Source organism: Liolophura sinensis, chromosome 8 (assembly GCF_032854445.1).
Source record: "Liolophura sinensis isolate JHLJ2023 chromosome 8, CUHK_Ljap_v2, whole genome shotgun sequence".
Taxonomy (NCBI): Eukaryota; Metazoa; Mollusca; class Polyplacophora; order Chitonida; family Chitonidae; genus Liolophura; species Liolophura sinensis.
This window is the reverse complement of record NC_088302.1, coordinates 52,239,148-52,259,885: the sequence shown is the minus strand read 5'-3', so window position 1 is coordinate 52,259,885 and position 20,738 is coordinate 52,239,148. Positions and strand designations below refer to the sequence as shown.

Below are 20,738 nucleotides of genomic sequence, written 5' to 3'. Positions count from 1 at the left end.
TTCCCCATGGTTCAATGGTGTTTTACATTTATGTATTTTCAGAATGAATACATCATTTTTAATAGACTTACTGTTTTGCTTCATTTTGATTTTTAATGCATACATGATAAAAATTTCATTCATGGCTTCATGTGTAGGGTGTGACATTTTTCACAAAAATGATGGAGTCATAGTGTAGTGATTGTTCAGGACACAAAGCAATAATTGGTCCCTGCCTAATCCACAAATGTCATCATTATTTTACCCCTCACATTGGGACTTCTTTTTTATTAGCCAGAAATTATCAGGAAAAAGTGACATTAGCATGAAATCATGGTATTAATATGGGAAATGTGAATTGTTCTGACAGAGTAATTTTCCAATATAATAGACAAGGTATCAAGTGTCAGAAGTCTTAATATAATACACACAAGCACTGAAGAGTAGGTCAAGCGTGGGTTTAACGAGATCGCCATGATTGTGTCTTCAACCGAACCTCATCCACAAGAAATTTCTTCAAATCCCTTAACTTCTAAATGCCACAACTAGGTTGTGGGATATAAAATACTACAGTATATGGAGTAAAACAAGAGCAGCGATGACTGTGTGATTGTTGGAAAATAAGAACAAATACCCAGTGAAATACATCATGCCAGTTTTTCTCAGTTTTATTCTTACTGTTCATGTAAATGCTTAAAGTGCAGCAATTTGCATGCCCCCTGGCACCATGGGTTAAGCAGAATTGGGTAAAAAGAAATTGCAAAAAGATGTTAATTGTAATTTATGAAAATTATAAACTTATTTAATCTCATGATAAAAAAAATGAAAATTATTAATCTCATGATAAAATGAGTCTTGCAGACTCATTGATTTAGTTGATTTTGCCAAGGGATTCCTGAGAGCGATAATCTGTTAAAATTCCTGTCCTGGCTCATCTGCATTTATTTGATAGGTATTTAACAACATGGTCAGGAATGTTTCACTTATATAACAGCAGTCTGACCCAGGAGCCTCTCACCAATGTGGTTGCTCTGAGTTCATGTCCAGCTCATGCTGGATTCCTCTATGGCCGTTCGTGGGAAGGTCTGTCAGCGATCTGAAGACGGACTTAGGTTTCCCCCTGGGCTCTGCCCGGTATCCTCCCATCATAATACTAGCCGCCGTTGTATAAGTGAAATATTTTTGGGTACTGCGTAAAACAAAAATCAAATAAATAAATACATTTATATAACGGCTGTCAGGTTTATAGATGGTGGAAACCGGAGTGGCCACATTAAGCTACTGACCTTTGTCAGCTGCCTTAGAAGCAGCGACTGAAACATTGAGTGCTGGATCAAGGGCCTCATATAGACACAGTGAGCACCCGTTTAATGATCTCAGCCAGCTAAGGCCCAGCTCATCTATGCTTATTAAATGTATTCGTTTAGAGGTCTAGCAGATATATTACATCTCAATAATTTCATGGAGTTTCTCCCCCTACTATACTAAACTGGTGAAAAATTCTGTGAAATTATAGGTGATAAATTCTGGATTAATCTTCCCTCTACTTCCAATTCTGCTCTTCACTTATGCAAAGTGCAAACCAAATAAATACATGGAATCAACAGAATATACATTAAAAAAAAATTAGTCAAATAGTTCGAGAAATTTAGTTTATTTCTTATTTTTTCAAGAAACTCAGGGTCGGCAAAGCAATAAGAAAATGTGGAGAAGAATATTTACATGTACAGAGCTACAATTATTTTAAATCAAAGAAAAAATAAAAACCTGTGTAGGCAGGTAGATAAAAGGTGACAGATCAAAAAGAAAAAAAAAGACAGGGAAAGATCTATTACTACTGATAGTGGAGGAAATGCAAGTCAAAGGGCATACTATATTACAAGGGTTACATAATATGATGGTGTAATAATGCATGTATGAAGTCAAACAAGTGGTGGAAGGAAACAGCCAGAACAGCGAGATGGTTCTGTCTAACCACTGATAACTACACACACTACAACTTTCAGCCAGTTCTGTTTCACCCGGTTTACACAGCTATATAACATGGCTAGAATCCTGGGGAAAAAAAGCGTCCAATGGATACCAGCTAACTACAGAGGCAATGTTTGACTGAAACAAGTCTATTATACTGTTCTTTATACAAAGAAAAAATGATTAAAGGAAACAAGAATATAAAACATTATGAGCACTATTTGGTTTCCCTCAGTTTTGTAATGACTATCGTGGATTTGATTTAATCTCATACAAAGATGCATCCTACACTGCAGCTTACCAACCTGTCTTAATAACCTTCGTGACATTAAACACACTGAACAATAGACATGCTTTAAAAAATGCTACAATAAAACTTTGTGCTTTCAAATGGACCAGCTGTCCCAAGTTTCTTTCCATCTACCAATAGTTCTGAATGGCTTAATGGCAAGTGGCTAGGACAATGAAAAAAAAAAAAAAAAAAGTGTTACAACATATGCATCAGTACCTTGCATCTCAACAAGGTTTGGTGATCCATACATGTATTTACATTAGGAACTGTACTGAAGTGCAGTATATTTGAACATAAAGCCACCTGAGCAAACGTTCATGGACAGGCCTTCCCCAGTGCAATAAGAACTACAGCCAATGTTATGACGTACATACATGTAGAACAAATGAATGAATTCATGTGCAAAAACAATCTGCTAAAATATTATATTTAGTTACTCTAGGTAGGCCCACAATACTGATATAAAGTTTATACATACATTACACAAAATAATATTTTAATATAATTCTGTTAACATTTTAATTCACAAAGATTATGTGAGTTTAATAATACTGATGCAGCGACAAACACAAGTTTGGCTTGAACACATTCAATGGAGTTAAAAGTGTACCGGGAATATTTTGAAGGAGAGACTGAGGTACAAGGATTTTCTAATGGAAGGCCATAAACCTGGAGTGTTGTGAGTTTTCTCAGGACAAAGCTGATAATTTATTTATTGTCCAATTGTTGTTGAATGCCAAACTAAGAATTTTTCACCTCTTTGATGGCAGTCAGTTTTAGGTATGGAGAAAAGCAGAGTGCCCAGGGAAAACCACTGACCTCTGGCGAGTTACTGACAAACATTCCCCCTTGTAAAATATAGACTTGCACACCATATTGAAGGAAGACAAGTGGTTTTCAGCAAAAGTTGACCTCATATTGTCATAGCAGACAATGAGAGCTGCAACTCTAAAAACACTCTGTCCAAGGCCGGGGATTGAACTCACACCTCAGTACTAGTAGCTGAGAGTTAACAAATGCGCTAAAAGAAAACCCACTAAGACACAACATATACTGGTAAAACTATTTTTCATAAAGGCATGAATTTCTAAATACATTTTATAAAACACTTAAAAATACACATGCATCTGTCAAATATATTAAACCAAGAAGACCAAATGCAGAATAGCCTAGAGTAGCCGAAATAGAAAAACAACAGAGAAGGTAAAACATAAAAGATTCCCCTTGCCCAGCACCACAAGATGTATTACAAGTCCACAGACCGCATAATCAATATAAACACAGTCTCAACCTATACAATATACCAGTTCATTTTGTTTTTGTACACAGGCGATGTTTACACACTCAAATTCTAGTCAAGTACCAGTATGACGTTTTGTTAAACATATTATCTCCATATGTGACGGAATATTTACATGTATGTATGTATATGTATACACATATGATGGAAACTTTTGACCACTTTGAAAACTAAATGCTGCATGGCTAAACTGTGATCTCTGCTAGGACACACAGGCAAGACAACCTTTCCAATTTCCAGAAGTCTCCAGACGTGAGTTGATATCTCTTCAAAGCAGTCACAGTTTGTTTCCTGTTAAAAAGTTTTGAAAGAAAATATCAAACACATAGAAAGCACACGCCAGTGAATTAAAACGATCAACTGTTTGAAAGCATACTTTAAACTATTCTCTTACAGACTTCAAACTCACCACATACCGATTTAAAATTCACCTCATACCGATTTCAAACTCACCTCATACCAACTTAACTCATCTCACACCAACTTCAAACTCACCTCTTACAGACTCCCAATGCATCTCATACAGACATTAAACACACCTCATACAGACTTCAAACACATTCTTCAAACAAACCTCTTACTGACTTCACACATCATATTTACTTCAAACACACCTCCTACAGACTTCAAACACACCTCATACTGCCCTCAAGCACACCTCATACTGAATTCATATACCTGAATGGCTATATTTTAACCAGATGACTCTTTTGTCCTTGTCTACGTTTTACACAAATTATGTGTGCCATGATATAAAAATTGTTTCTGCTTTACATCTGTTGGCTTGAAGTTAAACCTGCATGTTTCAGCCATATGATAATGGGGTCTCCCTGCAGCAGCCTGGTCTCATTGCTGATGTAGTGCTGCCTCACTGGTTCATCATGCTGATCACACCAGACATGTTCTCCTATTCAGGCAATGGATAATCTAAACACTCACCCACTCAACATATAATTAGAAACCAGACTTACCAAACCCATTCTGGACTGGGGAGATAAATTTGCCATTCCTGTTAGCAAGTGGGGAGGCCAGGCTTCTTCCTGCAGAGTCCAGTGCAAGTTTCTGCGGGGGAGTTTTAGGGTCATTCTCCTTGCTGTGTTGGAATGCCTTAGATGGATCGAACTTTCCACGTTTTCCTTCCAGCGAACGAACTTTGTCCTCGAGCCTCTGAATTGTACGTCTTGATTTGCTGACCTGCTCTCTTGTCTTGTTCAGTTCCTGGTTACAGAAAATAACTCTTATTATATACTACAAGAAATGCATAATTTACATGTGTGCTGGCCCACAGACTTTATAAACCATCAAATATCCTCAGGTCGAAAGCAGTGTCAGCCTGTATCTTCCATTACAAGGATAAAAGAAACTACAGCATGCAACCCACAGCCAACCATAAACACCTTGTGAAGCATCTAAAGCCATAATTCATTGAGAGGGTGCTCAGCAAACTTATTATCCTCAACACAAGTGATCATACTGTAATTTAGGAGGTTGCAAGATCAAATATAGCTCTGCTGATTTATCTGTGGCATTTAGTCAGCAGGTTGCCTGGGTATACAGGTTTGACATTGCTAATATATATAACCTAGCTGTGACCATTCGTCTGAAGTCTGTACCAGCTTTATGCTGCTTTTTCCTTTTTCCCCATGAGACACTTTTCTACGCGTGCATAAAGGGTAAAGTCAGGAAACATCCTAGACTCTTGGCCAATGGCTGAAAATTACTACATATTCTCTCCATATACAGTTATTAGTCAAAATCTACTCTAATAGTGCAGAATTTGAACACAGACTCAAGCTTGTGCGATAAGCAGCTTACACATACTACTCATTTATTGGTTGAGAATAATCAATGCTATAACAGTCGGCAAATTTTGGACATACGTCAGATGCAGACACTTTTTATTTTTTCAGAAATGAAAGATTTTATTGTAAACAATTAAAATAAATTGATTTTTTACACAATAATATAGGGCCTGTCTCTTTCTTGAGGACTTCAGCAGGGAAACTAGGCTATACATATTACTTTCCCAAAGATGTAATTTATAGTGTCCAAAGATACCAGGAGGTCCAAAGTTTTTCCGACCCTACACAACTTCTTTACACTCATAATTTCCCCAATTCTACACAATTTTGGTTTACACTCACAATTTTCAATGAATTATTTTCGTCCTTTAACTTCAAAATGTGCTTGATCTTCTGTTTCTGGTTCTGATGTCCTAACAATTTGGCGTAATCTCGACTTAGTTTCTCAACTTCCTTCTGTGCATCTTTCTTCATTCCTGGGGATATAGTGAAAAAATCAGTTTGTGAAACTTGACTTTAGCTAATCTTTTTTAACTGGAATTACAATCATGTTGCGTCCCATGGAAATGATAAAACTGCTTCCGTTTTTTATTTTTTATTTTTTTTGATTAAATTTTGCCATCAAATATATAAAATTCATTCAAATAATACTTGAGCAGATTTCTCACCTAAAAGGGCTTGTTTTTCCACCTCATATGCATCAATTTGCTCCATGAAGGGCTCCACCTTGGCTAACAGGTCCTCATACTTTGCCTTCCAGCTGAGGAGCATAAAAATTTAAAAGTCCATCTTAATCTCTAACTCAATCTCAAGATCATCAAGAGTATATATTCAATACAACAAAGGTCCCAGTTTACTGGTAAAGAAAAAAATAAAATCACATCCAAAAATACTCAAAAAATGTAAACCCCTGACCCGACATATGAATTGAAACCCACACTGGCGTGTCTTGTGGAGATGTTAAGCCTTGCTGCTTACCCATAGGCGTCGTCTAGGAGTGGCTCCACCTCCTCTCGGGGTACACAATCGGCCAGCTGTTCACGCAGCACGGTCACCTGCTCCTCGTACTGCTCCTCCATCTGTTTAAACTTCTCCTGCTCTCCCTTCACACGGAGCTCACAACTGTCCTCAAGGCTACAAAACACACACACCACACAACCTCTCACCCAATTCAACCAGGTATAGGACTTTTCTGGTTTATGTAATTCTTCCCAGAGTTCAGAAATGATTTGGTGGTAAACATTCCATAACATGATATTTCATACTTCTTGTTTATACGTTATTTCACATCTTTCACATCAAGATCTTCCACATTTTACCTTGTTATAAACAGGTACCTTTAGTAATAGATTATGACCTGGTCAAGACCAAGCCTGAAATCTGATAACAAAATAAATTATTAGCTCAGTTTTAGTGTCTCACAGTTGCTGGCATTGAACCATAATTTAGTTACTCAGGGTGACTTTTTTCCTCATCCACAGCACTGCATATATTTCTGGATTGTATATCGTGTTCTGTGATTTACCAGGCCCGTAAACTCAACATCGTTGATTTTCAAGGTCTACTAATATTAATAAGAAGCACATGTAATAAAACCTAGTGTAAAAGCTGACAACTTACTGGTCAATTGTTTGACTCATTTCCTCCTGCATCTTTACGTTCTCCATCAATGTCAGTTCTAGACTCTCTTGACTCTTGACTAATTCATCACACTTCTTCAGAGCTTGTGCAAGTTGTTCCTGTAAGTCTTCTTTCTCGCCTATCAATCTCTCCCTTTCTTCTACAGAACAACTGCTCTTCTTCTCAATTTCAGAGAAATTCAGCCTTAGTTTTTCCACTTCTTCTTGAACTGTTGCAAGCTCTGCCTCTAGGATTCTTTTTTCAGTCTCCAGATTGACTTTTTCCTTTTGTGCCATATTCACTTTTTCTTCCATTTCTGTACATTTCAAATCAACAGTCTTCTTCCTCTCAGACAAAATTTCAAAGTCCTCTCTTAGTTTGTCTTTCTCTGTAGTTATAGTTTCTACTTTGCTGTTTCTCTCTGAAATTTCAGATTCCAGTTCCCGTATCTGCTTGCAGCTCTCCAACTTCTGCTGCTGAAGCTCTTGGACTGCTTGTTGAAAGGAATCTTTAGCCTTCTCTAGTGTTTCAAGCTGGGTAGTCAAGTCTTCAATCTTTGTCATCATCTTTGTCAGGTCTTCCTCTTGAGCTGCATACATCTGCTCCTGCAGAGCCTCCTTAGCAGCCTGTAGCTCCACTACTTGTTTCTCTGTCTTCATCAGCTTGGCATCTGTGGCCACAAACTTGTCACTGATGGCTTGTTTCACCTCAATGCTCCTCACCAGTTCTTCCTGAAGCCTGGTGTTGGCCCGTGTCAGCTCCTCTTGCTCACAGGTCATGTCAGATAACCTGGCCTCGAGCTGCTCGCAATTGTTCTCCACAGTCTCCAGCTCACCTGTCAGTTTGCTCACCTGGTGAGCTAAGTCTGCCTGCTCAGCACACCTGGCCTCTGCACAGCTTAGCTTGTCCTCCAGCTCAGCACAGCTCTCCTCCAGCCTTACTCGCTGGCGGCGCACCTGTTCATAGTCTTTCTCCAGCTCTTGGTTACCTTGGTGTAGCTCATCTCGTGCCTCCTCGCTAACGGCCAGTTTGGTGTGGAGCTCTAGGTTAGCCTGACACAGTGTGTTCCTCTCCCCCTTCACCTTATCTACTTCAGAGGACAGCTCCACCTTTTCCCTGGACAAGATCGCCTCCTGCACACTTAACTCCTTCAGTTTTCCTTCAAGAGCCTCACACTTTTCCTCTAGTGAGGCCTTCACAGAAAAAGCTTCGTCCAGACTCTTTTGTAACTCTCCCTGCTTCTGATTGGCCTCTGACTTAAAACTGAACAACCAAAAAACAAGAGACAATGTATTCATCAATGTACAATATAAAGGATGGGCAGTTTTAGAAATTTTAGAAATGGAAGTAAAAAATAGATTGCTAAATAAAAAAATAATGATATTTTACAGGAATATGACATGTAAAAACAACAAAAACTCACCAGTCAAAGTCTTTGAGAGCCTGTTCATAATCATGTACATCTAATGTAAGCTGATCAATCTGTGACTTGAGTGTGTGTATTTCCTCTGTGAGACTGGCTTTCTCCTCCTGGTGGTCAACTAGCCTTGACTGAAGATCAGCAATGTTACCAGACGTTTCATCCACATATCTGCAATCGGGTAACACCTCCAATATTTAGATTAAATAGCCCTGATAAGTAATCCCCCAGTGCTTCCAAATTTATTCACTGATGTTGACAGAAGAATGTTCACCACAATTACCCTAATTCTACAACCTTTCCAAAAGCCTCTGCAAACAATATTGTGAAACATTCTGAGGGAGAAATAATTTGCAGTTTTATGCAGCTGGCATATTAGGTGACAAAAACAAATAATTTTTACATAATGACTGTATGCATAAATTCCACTTAAAAAAAGTGCTAAAGATGTAGAAAACGTTGAAAATTTTCAGTAACTTGATATCCTTCTTGTGTGACTAGTGGTTGGCCTGTCCTTCCTGCTGAGAAAGGTATCAAGTATGCTAAATTTTACACTGTTTGATACTATCTCACTCAGCACTGATTCCTGATCTTACAGTTGGTGTGTGATCTATTGATCAGCCTTGTTAAACTAACCTGGCGTGCTGTTCTTGTAGATCGGCGTACTGCCTTTTCGTCTCATTTATCTTCTCCTCCAATTCTTTCTGCGCCAGAACAGTGCCCTGAATCTCAGTAAGTTCTGTCTGCAGCCTGGAAACCTTCTCCTCCAACTCCTGAACTTTTTCATGTGCCTCTTTTTCCCTACTGTAATAACCATAGATGAATAATGTCCATTACAGCAGTAGTTTTAACTTAACACGGAACAATAACTTTGGCTTGAGCCCTTTTGTCAGTGTTAAAAGTACCAGGTACACTGTACTGTGAATTCTTATCCTAAACTCACTTGTTAGTTCATTCCAGTATATATCAGAACTGGAGATTTACCCAATTTTTTTTGAGCTTTATACATGTACATGAACACGAGACACAAAAACAAATTTGATCTCTTATACATGGCTTACAGAAAGACTCATGATATTTCATTTAAACCTTTTTTCAACAATGTGCAGGAATTATAACTCTGGCTTTTTAAGGTTGTAAAACTTACATGTTGCCATCCTCGATCTGTTCCTTGTAAGCACATATATCGGATGAAAGCTGCCTCAAGTTTTCCTTTAACTCCTGAATCTCAGCTAGTTTGACGGCCTCTGCTTCACAGCTTGTGGCTAGTTTCTCCTCCAGACCAAGTAATTTTTTATCAGTCAATGCCTGATGACCAACCAATTTAGTACATCTATCAGGTATTGTATCAAACAGTGGAAATACCTACTTTTATCTCAGAAATGTTACGCCTTAATGTTTTGTTTTGCACATCACCTGTTGTTTACATCTGTGTTATATGTACGTATAAAATACATTACCAAATCAGGTTTACTTAAATCACTATTTGTATCTGTCATTACAACTGACCGGATGCATAAATACATCCACACAAATAGGTGAAATGTCTGTTGTATTCTGAGTGACTACACAAGTGGGTGAAATGTCTGTTGCATTCTGAGTACACAAGTGGGTGAAATGTCTGTTGCATTCTGAGTGAGTACACAAGTAGGTGAAATGTCTGTTGTATTCTGAATGAGTACACAAGTAGGTGAAATGTCTGTTGTATTCTGAGTGAGTACACAAGTAGGTGAAATGTCTGTTGTATTCTGAGTGAGTACACAAGTAGGTGAAATGTCTGTTGTATTCTGAATGAGTACACAAGTAGGTGAAATGTCTGTTGTATTCTGAGTGAGTACACAAGTAGGTGAAATGTCTGTTGTATTCTGAGTGAGTACACAAGTAGGTGAAATGTCTGTTGTATTCTGAATGAGTACACATGTAGGTGAAATGTCTGTTGTATTCTGAGTGAGTACACAAGTAGGTGAAATGTCTGTTGTATTCTGAATGAGTACACAAGTAGGTGAAATGTCTGTTGTATTCTGAATGAGTACACAAGTAGGTGAAATGTCTGTTGTATTCTGAGTGAGTACACAAGTAGGTGAAATGTCTGTTGTATTCTGAGTGAGTACACAAGTAGGTGAAATGTCTGTTGTATTCTGAATGAGTACACATGTAGGTGAAATGTCTGTTGTATTCTGAGTGAGTACACAAGTAGGTGAAATGTCTGTTGTATTCTGAGTGAGTACACAAGTAGGTGAAATGTCTGTTGTATTCTGAATGAGTACACAAGTAGGTGAAATGTCTGTTGTATTCTGAATGAATACACAAGTATGTGAAATGTCTGTTGTATTCTGAGTGAGTACACAAGTAGGTGAAATGTCTGTTGTATTCTGAGTGAGTACACAAGTAGGTGAAATGTCTGTTGTATTCTGAATGAGTACACAAGTAGGTGAAATGTCTGTTGTATTCTGAGTGAGTACACAAGTAGGTGAAATGTCTGTTGTATTCTGAGTGAGTAGACAAGTAGGTGAAATGTCTGTTGTGTTTTGAGTGAATGAATGAGTATAAATATAAATGCACTTTTACAACATAGATGCACATGGACAGCAATATTGATATCACAGAATACAAAAGCACTGTTGAGTATGCTCCAAACATCTGACTGAGATTACAGGCAAATGATGGCATTTGCTGAAAGGTGCTCTTCTCATTTCAATTCACAAATGTACTAACAGAATTTCTTTATTGTATGTTCACAAAATGACTGAATGACTTGGAAACCCCACAACCCGGCAGAAACGCAGCTTTTACCTTTCTGGCTGAACCATTTTGGCATAACCTATGGGTTAAGCAAATAATTGGTACTGAAGGAACTATGGGTTGCCTCGAGTCATTTTTAGGAAACCTATTTTCAAGTTCAGAAATTTTTTGAAATTTTGAGACCTGTACCCCATGCCCCAATCAAAATTGAAAAAAAAATGTGGTCAGAAGACAAAATTGTGCCCATATGTCCAGAAGTGTCTAAATGTATACATGTAGAGAGATACCATGTGGACAATGTTGATGAGTTGTGTAAATCTGTACATATTTCTACCCCAAATCGAGCAACAGTGGTACAGGACCTGACACAAACTTACCTTTTCTTCTCCCATGGTAGTTATATACTCCTTATTTTTCTGCTGCAATTCCACAACTTCTATGTTTAATCTGTCCACATCCCCTTTGGATAAATTTAACTGGGCTTCCAGTTTCTGAATGTGGTTTTCATAGACATTCTGCTCATCTACTGCAACACCAAAACAGTTTACAATGAACACTGCACAATTACTATGATAAACATGATTATAGTTACCGGTATCAATAAAGGACACAAGATAAAATAAAATGTCTACAATACATTTAGAAAGTAAATACAAAATAATTTGTGCTGGTAGTGTAATTTGAAGCGAGTATGCCAGGGTTTCCGCCAGAAAATACATTTTCAGTCCATTTGAGGCCAAGGGTTGGTGGAAGGGTGGGGAGAGTGTTGTGTTGTATCAGAGCCTTCCAACAAGCAAGTCAGCAGAACAAAAATACGAGACAAAACATACATGTCGAGGGCAAAAGCCATGTGAATTACACTCATCAATGTCTTTGCAGTCCTGTGGACAATTTTCAGAGTTTGGCGAGTAATAGGGTTGTTAAGTGCTTTTACTGTTTATTAATGTCAACATATCATGTTTAGTGCTTTTACTGTTTATTAATGTCAACATATCTGTAAAAGGATTCAAATATTCCACTGGCGATTAAATAGACTTTTCTTCATTTCTCTTTTCGGCAGGTCTGTGGAGGAATTTTTGGAAGCTTTTCCGGTGGAATGAGTCTATTTACCGGACGCATAACGGACCCAGCAGAAACAATGTATAACCTTAGTTAAGAAAAGAAAATTTACAGAATGTTTAAAACAAAAGGAAATTTATACATCCACAGAGATATAAACCAAATCCGACCATCTAAGACAAATTTCATAAAACATACACAGTGCAACTTCCAGGGTTTGATATTTCTCTGTCATCAGACGGATGTTCTTATTCATTTCGTCATTGCATCTAAAAACAGAGAAGAAGACACACAGACTGACAACTCATCTTTGATTAAAGCTCATGCACAAGTGTGACTTTCACTATCATTACAAGGCTCATCATTTCAGGTGAAATACACATGCATGTAGTAGCAAACTGAATCTATATTCCACACAGAAATAGGGTTATTAATAAGTCAAGGCCCCTGTGGCTGAGTGATTAGAGTGCCAGCACGACGCAATGACTCGGCAACCTCTCACCAAAGTTCAAGTCCAGCTCATGCTGGTTTTCCTCTCCGATCGTTATTGGGAAGGTTTGCAAGCAACCTGTGGATGGTCATTGTTTCCTCCCACCATAATGCAGGTTGCCGTCGTTTAAGTACCCTAATACACTACATCTACTGACTTCATCAATGACATACAGTTTCTTGTCAAAAGCTATGGCACAAACTGAATATGGACGGCCTTCTTACTCCACCAAATGATCTATTTTTTCCTGTAATTCTGCTTTTTCAGCACTGCTTTCAAATGCTGATTGTGATTCTACTTTTCGTCCGTCTTCTTCAGCAAACAGCAGCCCTTTCAGGTGTCTGAAAACAGACCAAAAACCATTATTGCATTTCCACATCCATCATCTTGTGTTCGACGATTAATTTCTCAGTCACCTCTTCTTTATGAAATCAAGGTTAAATCTCCCAAATGGCGGATATTAAAATGTTTAAATACTAATAACTAAAAATATTACTCAGTACATTAATTTTCCATTGAAATTTCTCCCCATGCAAAGCTTGTAGTTAACACTGTTCCTCTTCAGGACTTTAGTACCTGATTTCTTCATCATTATCCCATTTTTCAGATTTCATTTCCTGAATTGTTTCTTCTAGGCTTGCCACTTCAGTCAGTAATGCATCTCTGAAATAATCAATCAAACAGCTAGCTAACATTCTTTACAGGTACAGGAAATATTAATAATTTACAATTTCTTTCTCAAACAGATAAACACATTATATAAATATATTTTAAACTCTTAAAGAATAATTTAACATTGCTTTAAACTCTACCAATCCCCCAACAACTTAAGTCAAACCAAGATCTGGATGGTATGTAGTTTCCAAAGGCATTCACACATGGGAAATATGAGGGATTGATTTATATGACCTAAACTATCCTTAAAGGATTTTTAGATTAACCAGAGCTTTGTTGTCAGATGATGGTGCATCTAAACTGACAGATGAAAAAATGTTTTTCCAAATTTTTTCTACTCATTTATAAAATGGTGTAAAACTAAAGATATTAGCCTAATTCCTTAATTGAAAGATCATTTTCAGCCCGATTTATGCAATTTTTTAAATAAATTTTCAACCAATAAAGACATAAAGCCAAACAAAAGACATCCAATAACGCAAGGTTAGTTTTCAAGAGGAAAGACTGTAGGCTCAAGCTCAACCAACTGCTTGTTTTAATGGGATTTTTTGGTGGCTTTACAAATTGTTTCTTCATTTTATTGATGCTTTTATTTTGTATCAAAGATTATTTCCATCTTAGATGATAGATTGGTTATGGATTGTGTCAATCACAGAGTTTGATTCCAAAGGATTTGTTGTTGTAGAAAAGTCTTCACGTGAAAGCTTGACGACCAAAACCAATACATGCCACTGACCATGAAAAGATACGAGAGGCTTCATCTGAAATCGGAGATCTGTCATCTAATTCAAATGCTGTTCATTATAAAACTCTTCCAAATTGTGATGAGGTGTAGAAAATATATATCATAAATAATGGACTGTACCAAGTCCATAAAAGAGGTCTAGAGGAAGACTCCATTATAAATCCCTACCTGTTCTCCTGTAGGCTCTTCCTACAGGTATCAGACGACTTGAGGTTTTCCTCCAGCGAATCCATGGCCAGTTGCAGCAAGCGTTTCTCCTCTGTCAGTGCCAAGTATTTGGTCTCCCATTTCTGTGCGGTTTCCAATGTCTTAAGACTGGCATCCTCAATCACTCTTTCCACTTCCTCCTTCAGTATCTATCACAAATAGACCAATAGTTTGGGAAAGAGAAAGTGGGGTTAACATGAAGAATGTGACTAAAAAGCAAACAATGACTTTGTCTGGTTTGCCTTTCACACCTACGTCGATATTGCTTCAAACTTGCAGATCTGTGCTTTACAATATCACGAAGGGAAGGTAACATGGAAGTGCCTGAAATACTCGCTTCCTAAGTGCATGCACTTCTTGGAAGTACTGTCTCTGATTCAAGAGCGACTCAGGATTGGATAAAGGTGCTAGCATTCAAACCACTCAGGGTGTGGGTTCAAAACCGGCCCTGACGAGAATTTGTAAATGGCCCAGGCACCACTACTTGTAGGCACCTTGGTGGCAATAAACAGTTGATGATGTTTGTGCACCCCTGTACAGTCTTATCTTAACTGATGACCATTTGTCTACCACCCCTAGTGAAAAATTCTTGATTATTATGTTAGGTCACAGTCAATGCAAATCAACAAGGATTTCATGGTTCATTGCTAAAGCTTTTTTCAAAAACTCATTTAAACCTAACATAAAACACGGCGTTTCACAATGACAAACCTTCACTTTCAAATTGGCCAGTTTCAGTTTTTCCAGTATTCCAAGATTGTTTGCTCTCAAATCAGCCAAGTCACCTGTACAGAGAATGAGGAAAGTTGACAGCAGATTCAGTATAGAGCACTTAACTGTATAAAGTTTAGCATTACTGAACCAATACCCTGAGGATCCAAGTAAAACCAAGACTAAGAAGGAAACTTCCACTTTTGCCTGATGTCACAACAAAAGCATCATTCACAGGCATTAACTTTAGACAGAACCTGTCCTGGAGGGTCAATCTGGTTACAATCAATGAACAGTATTTTCAAAACTTGAATCACTATGGCTTTAAATAAAAAGAGCCCCACATCCACAGTATTATGGCCTAATTGTGGCGCAAGGGTAACTATCATAACACAAACAACGAACGCTGTTTTCCAGGTTTTACCTGCAAGGTCCTCCCTGTCTTTGAGCACATTAGCCGTCTCTAATGATAAATACAGACAGTCCAGGAGCTCGTTGACTGAAGTCTCTAGCTCCTGCCTCAGCCTTATTGCCTCTCCTTCCTTGACAGCTATCTGCAACTTCAGAGAGTTAACCTCTGCTTGCAGGTTCTCCTGCTTTTTTAGTGATCCTTCTGCAGCTGAAATCTAAGAAAACAAACTTTTTGACCAAAATTTCATGCCAATCAAATAAGATTTAAAACTGTTAATATTCAAACAATTCATTACTAAGCTGTACTTGTCTAAGACATATATTTTAAAGACAAGACGTCACCTATATCTACATGGTTTAGGCAGGCTTCCATCACAGCATTCAATCTGACTATAAAACGCAAAGTATTTACTTTTTCAGTAGGTGCTTTCACTGACACAAGTTGCAAAAAATAAGACTTTACTTAGGTAAATAAATTTAGCTCACCCGCTAGGCTTTCTTATCACAATGCAGTCATGTTAGTCTCTTCTAGAGCACAAATGAGACTAACTCAAACTCCCATTACCTTGTTTTTGAGTACATCATTTCCCTTCTGTACATCGGTCAACTGTTTTTCCAGCGCTGCAGTTTTCGTCTGAAGCGAGTTCTTCTCTTGTAAAGTATTTTTGTACTTTGCATCTAGTTTCTTCCATTCCTCTTCTCTCTTGACTAGAATTCTGTCTTGCTCTGCCCTCTCTTGTAACAGTTTTTTAATCTACAGGAGAATATATTAGAAACTAGTATGTTCATTTCATTAACATGAGAAGAGCTCTTCTGTAACAGTGTTTTAATCTACTGTACATAGGAGAATATGTATGTACGTATGCTTGAGGTTTAAGGTCGTACTTAACAATTTTAACTCATATGACGATGAGGAGTCATTGGATGTGTGTACATATACTGTATCTTCTTGTTGCAAGGTGAGTCCATGCCACCACAGTGCTGCCTCCACTGAAGTATCATGCCAAAGACACCAGACATGACACCCCACCCAGTCACATTATACTGATACCAGGCCAACCATCATGTTTTCTTGTTCTAGTGCAGAGCACCAAGCGAGGCAGCAGCAAGTACCATTTTTAAAGTGTTTGATATGACCCGACCTGAGTTTGATTCCAGGGTCTCCCAATTTCGAGGTGGACAGAGGAGAATGTGTTGGTTACATAACCACCTCATGAACATATTACAATGTTAGTTTAAACACATATATTTGACCACACATTAATCGTTCCCACCTAAAGCAAACTTGGGCCCATGATATGGACTCTATTGTCTATTTCTTCCTGTGCTGACGTTTTGTTGGCTGACTGGTAATGAAGTACTCCTATGGTAAAAGAGAACAAATGATAATTGGGCCTCAAATGTAACATAAAAAATATCCCCTAAAAGACTACCACATCTGCTTTGAGGCGCTATCAACCATGTAAAAACAACTAAAAAGTCAAACCTCTTTTTCAAGTTGTTTCAGTTTGGCTGGATCTACTGGCATTACTGGCTTTTCGAAATGCTTTCCTTTTTTCTCAACAGCAAAAAGCTGAAAAAGTTAAGACCAAACATATCAACAGTTTTACAAACTGATAATTATTGAAATCAATGTTAAAATGCAGATTCATGACATCTGAAGAGGCTATACAGGAGAATAATAGAAAAAATAATAATCAGCACAAAAACAAACAAATTTCTGTTGTTATTGTACATTGGCCGAAGTAACTACCTTTTACAAAATATCAGCCTTATCTGTGTATATGTTATCATTCAAAACCTAAATGCTATAAAGTTCCTAAAATTTATAATGTAGGTTGCATTATAACTTTCTCACACTTTACAACAATTTTAACACCAAATAGTACAGGTATTAGTCTGATATTTACTGAAAGGCAATAATTTGAGCTATTCCTGGTAAATACAGAAATCAGAGAACAGAGTAATTGTCTCATCATTTGGAGGATATCTTCATTCGTCCTTAAAATTCAACAGCTTAGGAATATACATGTAAACTTCAACTGAGGTGTGCATTTAAATAAAGATCAACTCCTACAGTTACTAGCTTAATTCTATGATATCTCAAGTAATAAGCAGGGCACTTTGACTCCAGATTATTCTATAAGAGCATTACACCAAAATATAGATCATTCACTCAGATATAAAACAATGGAGTAAAACAAATGGAAAAATTAGAATAATAATCAAACCACCCTGCAGGAACTAATAAACTCCCCAACATTCCCGGCCAAACATAGAGTACTGGATACAAAGAGTTAATGACAGAGTGAAGAGATGAAATCCCCAGGAAAATCTTCTCACATTAGGTGTGCTTGTGGTGAAGAGTTTCTTGGTGGGTGTGACTCCATCACAGCTGATGGCGCTCAGATTGCTCAACTGACTCATGTTGATGGAGGTTCCATGACATGATCCAACATCTGTAATCAGAAAATAATCAGTTCTGTACATTTTGATGCACGTACACATACATAGAACATAGTCACATCTTTTGGCTATTTACTTGTGAGAGACGATGTTTTCACACACTCAATTAACCTTTAAAATTATTACCTTTGGGTGTTTTAAACCTATCGGATTTGTCAAATGCGATAGCTGCCCCGTGTGCATCTACTTCCCTTGGGTCATAGGCACCTACTGGGGGTGCACATCCTGAAATGACAAAAAAAAAACAGATTTAGTTTCATTCCAACAGCTGAACTGTGCTTCAGTCAAAACGACTACAACCCGGTGAAGATAGTGGCATGCTTGAATCACATCCCTCCAGCTCTTTTATGGCAGTAGCTTGGCAGGTTTGCATTACTGCTAGACAATATGTAACAGTTTCTTCTCCCCACACCCCACTGATCTTCCACAGTACTCAGTGCATCACCATCCATCGCCATTCTGAGATGTCATGTGACCTACTTGTGGTTTTGAAATGACATGTCACAGAATTTTGGAATTGAAATCCTCCAGAAAACTATTATGTGTAATAGTGTAGTACCGGCTTGCTAGACGACAGCCAACAGACAGCCAAGGAAATCATCTTGGTGTCTGAATTTCAGACTATGGTAGTTCTTGCTCTGCTCTAGTCTAAAACTGCTCTGACGTTAAGGCTGGCAAAAAAAAAAAAAAAAATTTCTGAAAAGGATGGCCAAAAATCCAGCATCAGAGTGCACTAAATTTAAAAACCTGACACAGTTACATGCCCTTGCCAGAAATGTCACGGCTGTCAGTACAGCAAGTCGCTTTGAGCATCAACAAGGAATTTCGGGTCCACGTGGCCTAGGAAATAATATCATAAATTGAGAGATGAAAAGGTAAGGAACATTAGAGTCTGCAAACTCAGGGTGACGTTCTTGATGGGTAAGTCTTGTATCAGATGTTGTGACAAATGGCAAATGCATCAAGTCATCCTTGACCAAACTAAATTTTGCCAAATCTAACATCAGAGCAATCTTGGACTAGCTTAACACTACTGCCACTACTGTCTCCAGTCTTGAATTAATAAGCTGAATTAAGTTTTAAGTTTAGGTGAAATGCGCAGGGGTTCTCGCAAACTAATGTAGCGAAAAGATGTGATTTTACAGCAGCTGCAAATGGCTCAGTTGAACCAACAGACTTATGTGAGATTTATACATTTTAGCAAATACCCTCAAATCACACCTATTAGTCGCATAAGTTTGCCCCCAAAGCCCTCACCCAATGCCCTTATGAACTTAGCCAATCACTAGCACTGAAAGCATCACGTGATAATTGGCTGTCAAGTCAAGAAACCTATTAGCTCTCGATTGTCAGTGTGGTTTCTTATAGGGGATAGACAGACATTGATGCAATAAAGTGAATTTTGCTGTTAGTTTAAGTGTTAAACGGGTGCATTTTAGACCACACACTTATGAGCAGGGAACTGAGAATGACTGCCCGTGTCACAATGCGTGCATGCTGGGCACATGTACTTTTCAGGGTGAGCTGGCAAGAAAACTGCCTCGAGAGAGTCATTGCTTGAAGGAAAATATTGTCACTTTGCATCATTTTTCCTTGGTAAAGTCAGATTTATTACGAAAACATCTTCCTAAAATCTGAATGAAAGAGTCAATACAATCCCTTAAGTCCATACAGCAAGCGAGGCCAAATGCCTACACCCATGCAGGACGAAGCAGAGAAGTTACTCTTTGGTTGGGTATCAGGCATTTCTGTTTGTATTTTCTCATTGTCTCAATGTTTAATACTGATGGTATGGGAGAGCTCTTAGGTTTCTGACATCACTCTACCTATAACACAGCAAAATGCCATCACCAAATGAGTGGCTAGGTACTGATGATCATTTGCATTTTATTTTGTTGATAAATGGAGTAAAATATATTTAAAGATATAAATGTTATTAGAAGATTTCTGGTATACTACTTTATGTATTAATTCAGCTTTAATGGCTGACTTTATCTTCACTTTAGCATGAGGCGATTAACTTCGAGGCTGCTAAGAAATAAAGGTGAGACCGCCAACACTGTAGCATAGTTTGTGCAGGTTTATAATTTTGCAAGAGACACAAAATAAGTACCAGATGTGTGAAGCAGCTGAACGCCAAAAAATACCAAAATTAACCTAACAAGACCACCCAGCCAGTCTTAAATGACAACTTTTGAGATGATTTGATCAATCATCATGGATGCAGAATAGAAAGAACAGTTTGTCCAGTCAGTAAAGCGAGAAAAATTCATTCTAAAGGTTCCAGTCAAGGTTTGCAGCTGTCATGTACACATCTGCGTCGTTATCCATGTTTTCTGCCCGTGGCCTCAGATACAATCCGAATTTTGCATGCACTTGGTGCGTCTCGTGCACACTGCAATTTGGAAGAGACAAAAGTCAACACTATATCAGATTTTCTGAATATAACTAGTGTGAAATGGATCCAGTGTATTTTGGACACAAAAAGAAATAAACTACTGGTTGGAAGTTTAAATAAGTACAACAATAAAGCAGACGTTTCCATCAGCCATTTGAGGTTGTTGTAGAAATATTTAAGCTGTGCATGCTTTACTGATGCTACTTTTCCCTTGAAGTTATTTACACAAACCTTTGATATCATTGAAACGTTTAATTCCAGCCCTTGAGAAAGACATAATTGGGTGGAAATCTGCAGGCCGTGCGTAAATTACAAGCCAAACAAAACCTCAGACGTTTGCCCTGCGAAGGCACCAAATGTCCCGCCGACAGTTCAAGCTTCTCGATCTCTCAGCCAATCAATTCCCAATAACACGCACATCGCTCAAGACGGGATTCTTCGTGAGCTTGC

The 20,738-nt window shown here is 38.0% G+C and overlaps 1 protein-coding gene across 1 annotated transcript; it reads right to left on the bottom strand.

Moving 5' to 3' along the window:
* Positions 1 to 3,697: 3,697 nt before the first annotated feature.
* Positions 3,698 to 20,650, bottom strand: LOC135472533 (hyaluronan mediated motility receptor-like). Its single transcript, XM_064752079.1, has 21 exons — positions 20,520 to 20,650; positions 18,017 to 18,115; positions 17,768 to 17,883; positions 16,911 to 16,997; positions 15,990 to 16,178; positions 15,438 to 15,639; positions 15,014 to 15,087; positions 14,264 to 14,451; positions 13,252 to 13,338; positions 12,900 to 13,016; positions 12,384 to 12,454; positions 11,504 to 11,652; positions 9,532 to 9,692; positions 9,021 to 9,188; positions 8,388 to 8,555; positions 6,965 to 8,227; positions 6,323 to 6,478; positions 6,013 to 6,104; positions 5,687 to 5,820; positions 4,514 to 4,760; positions 3,698 to 3,833 (listed from the first exon to the last, which is right to left on the bottom strand). The coding sequence occupies exons 1-21, from the start codon at positions 20,563 to 20,565 to the stop codon at positions 3,820 to 3,822; spliced, it is 3,828 nt and encodes a 1,275-aa protein (XP_064608149.1). The 5' UTR covers positions 20,566 to 20,650; the 3' UTR covers positions 3,698 to 3,819.
* Positions 20,651 to 20,738: the final 88 nt, after the last annotated feature.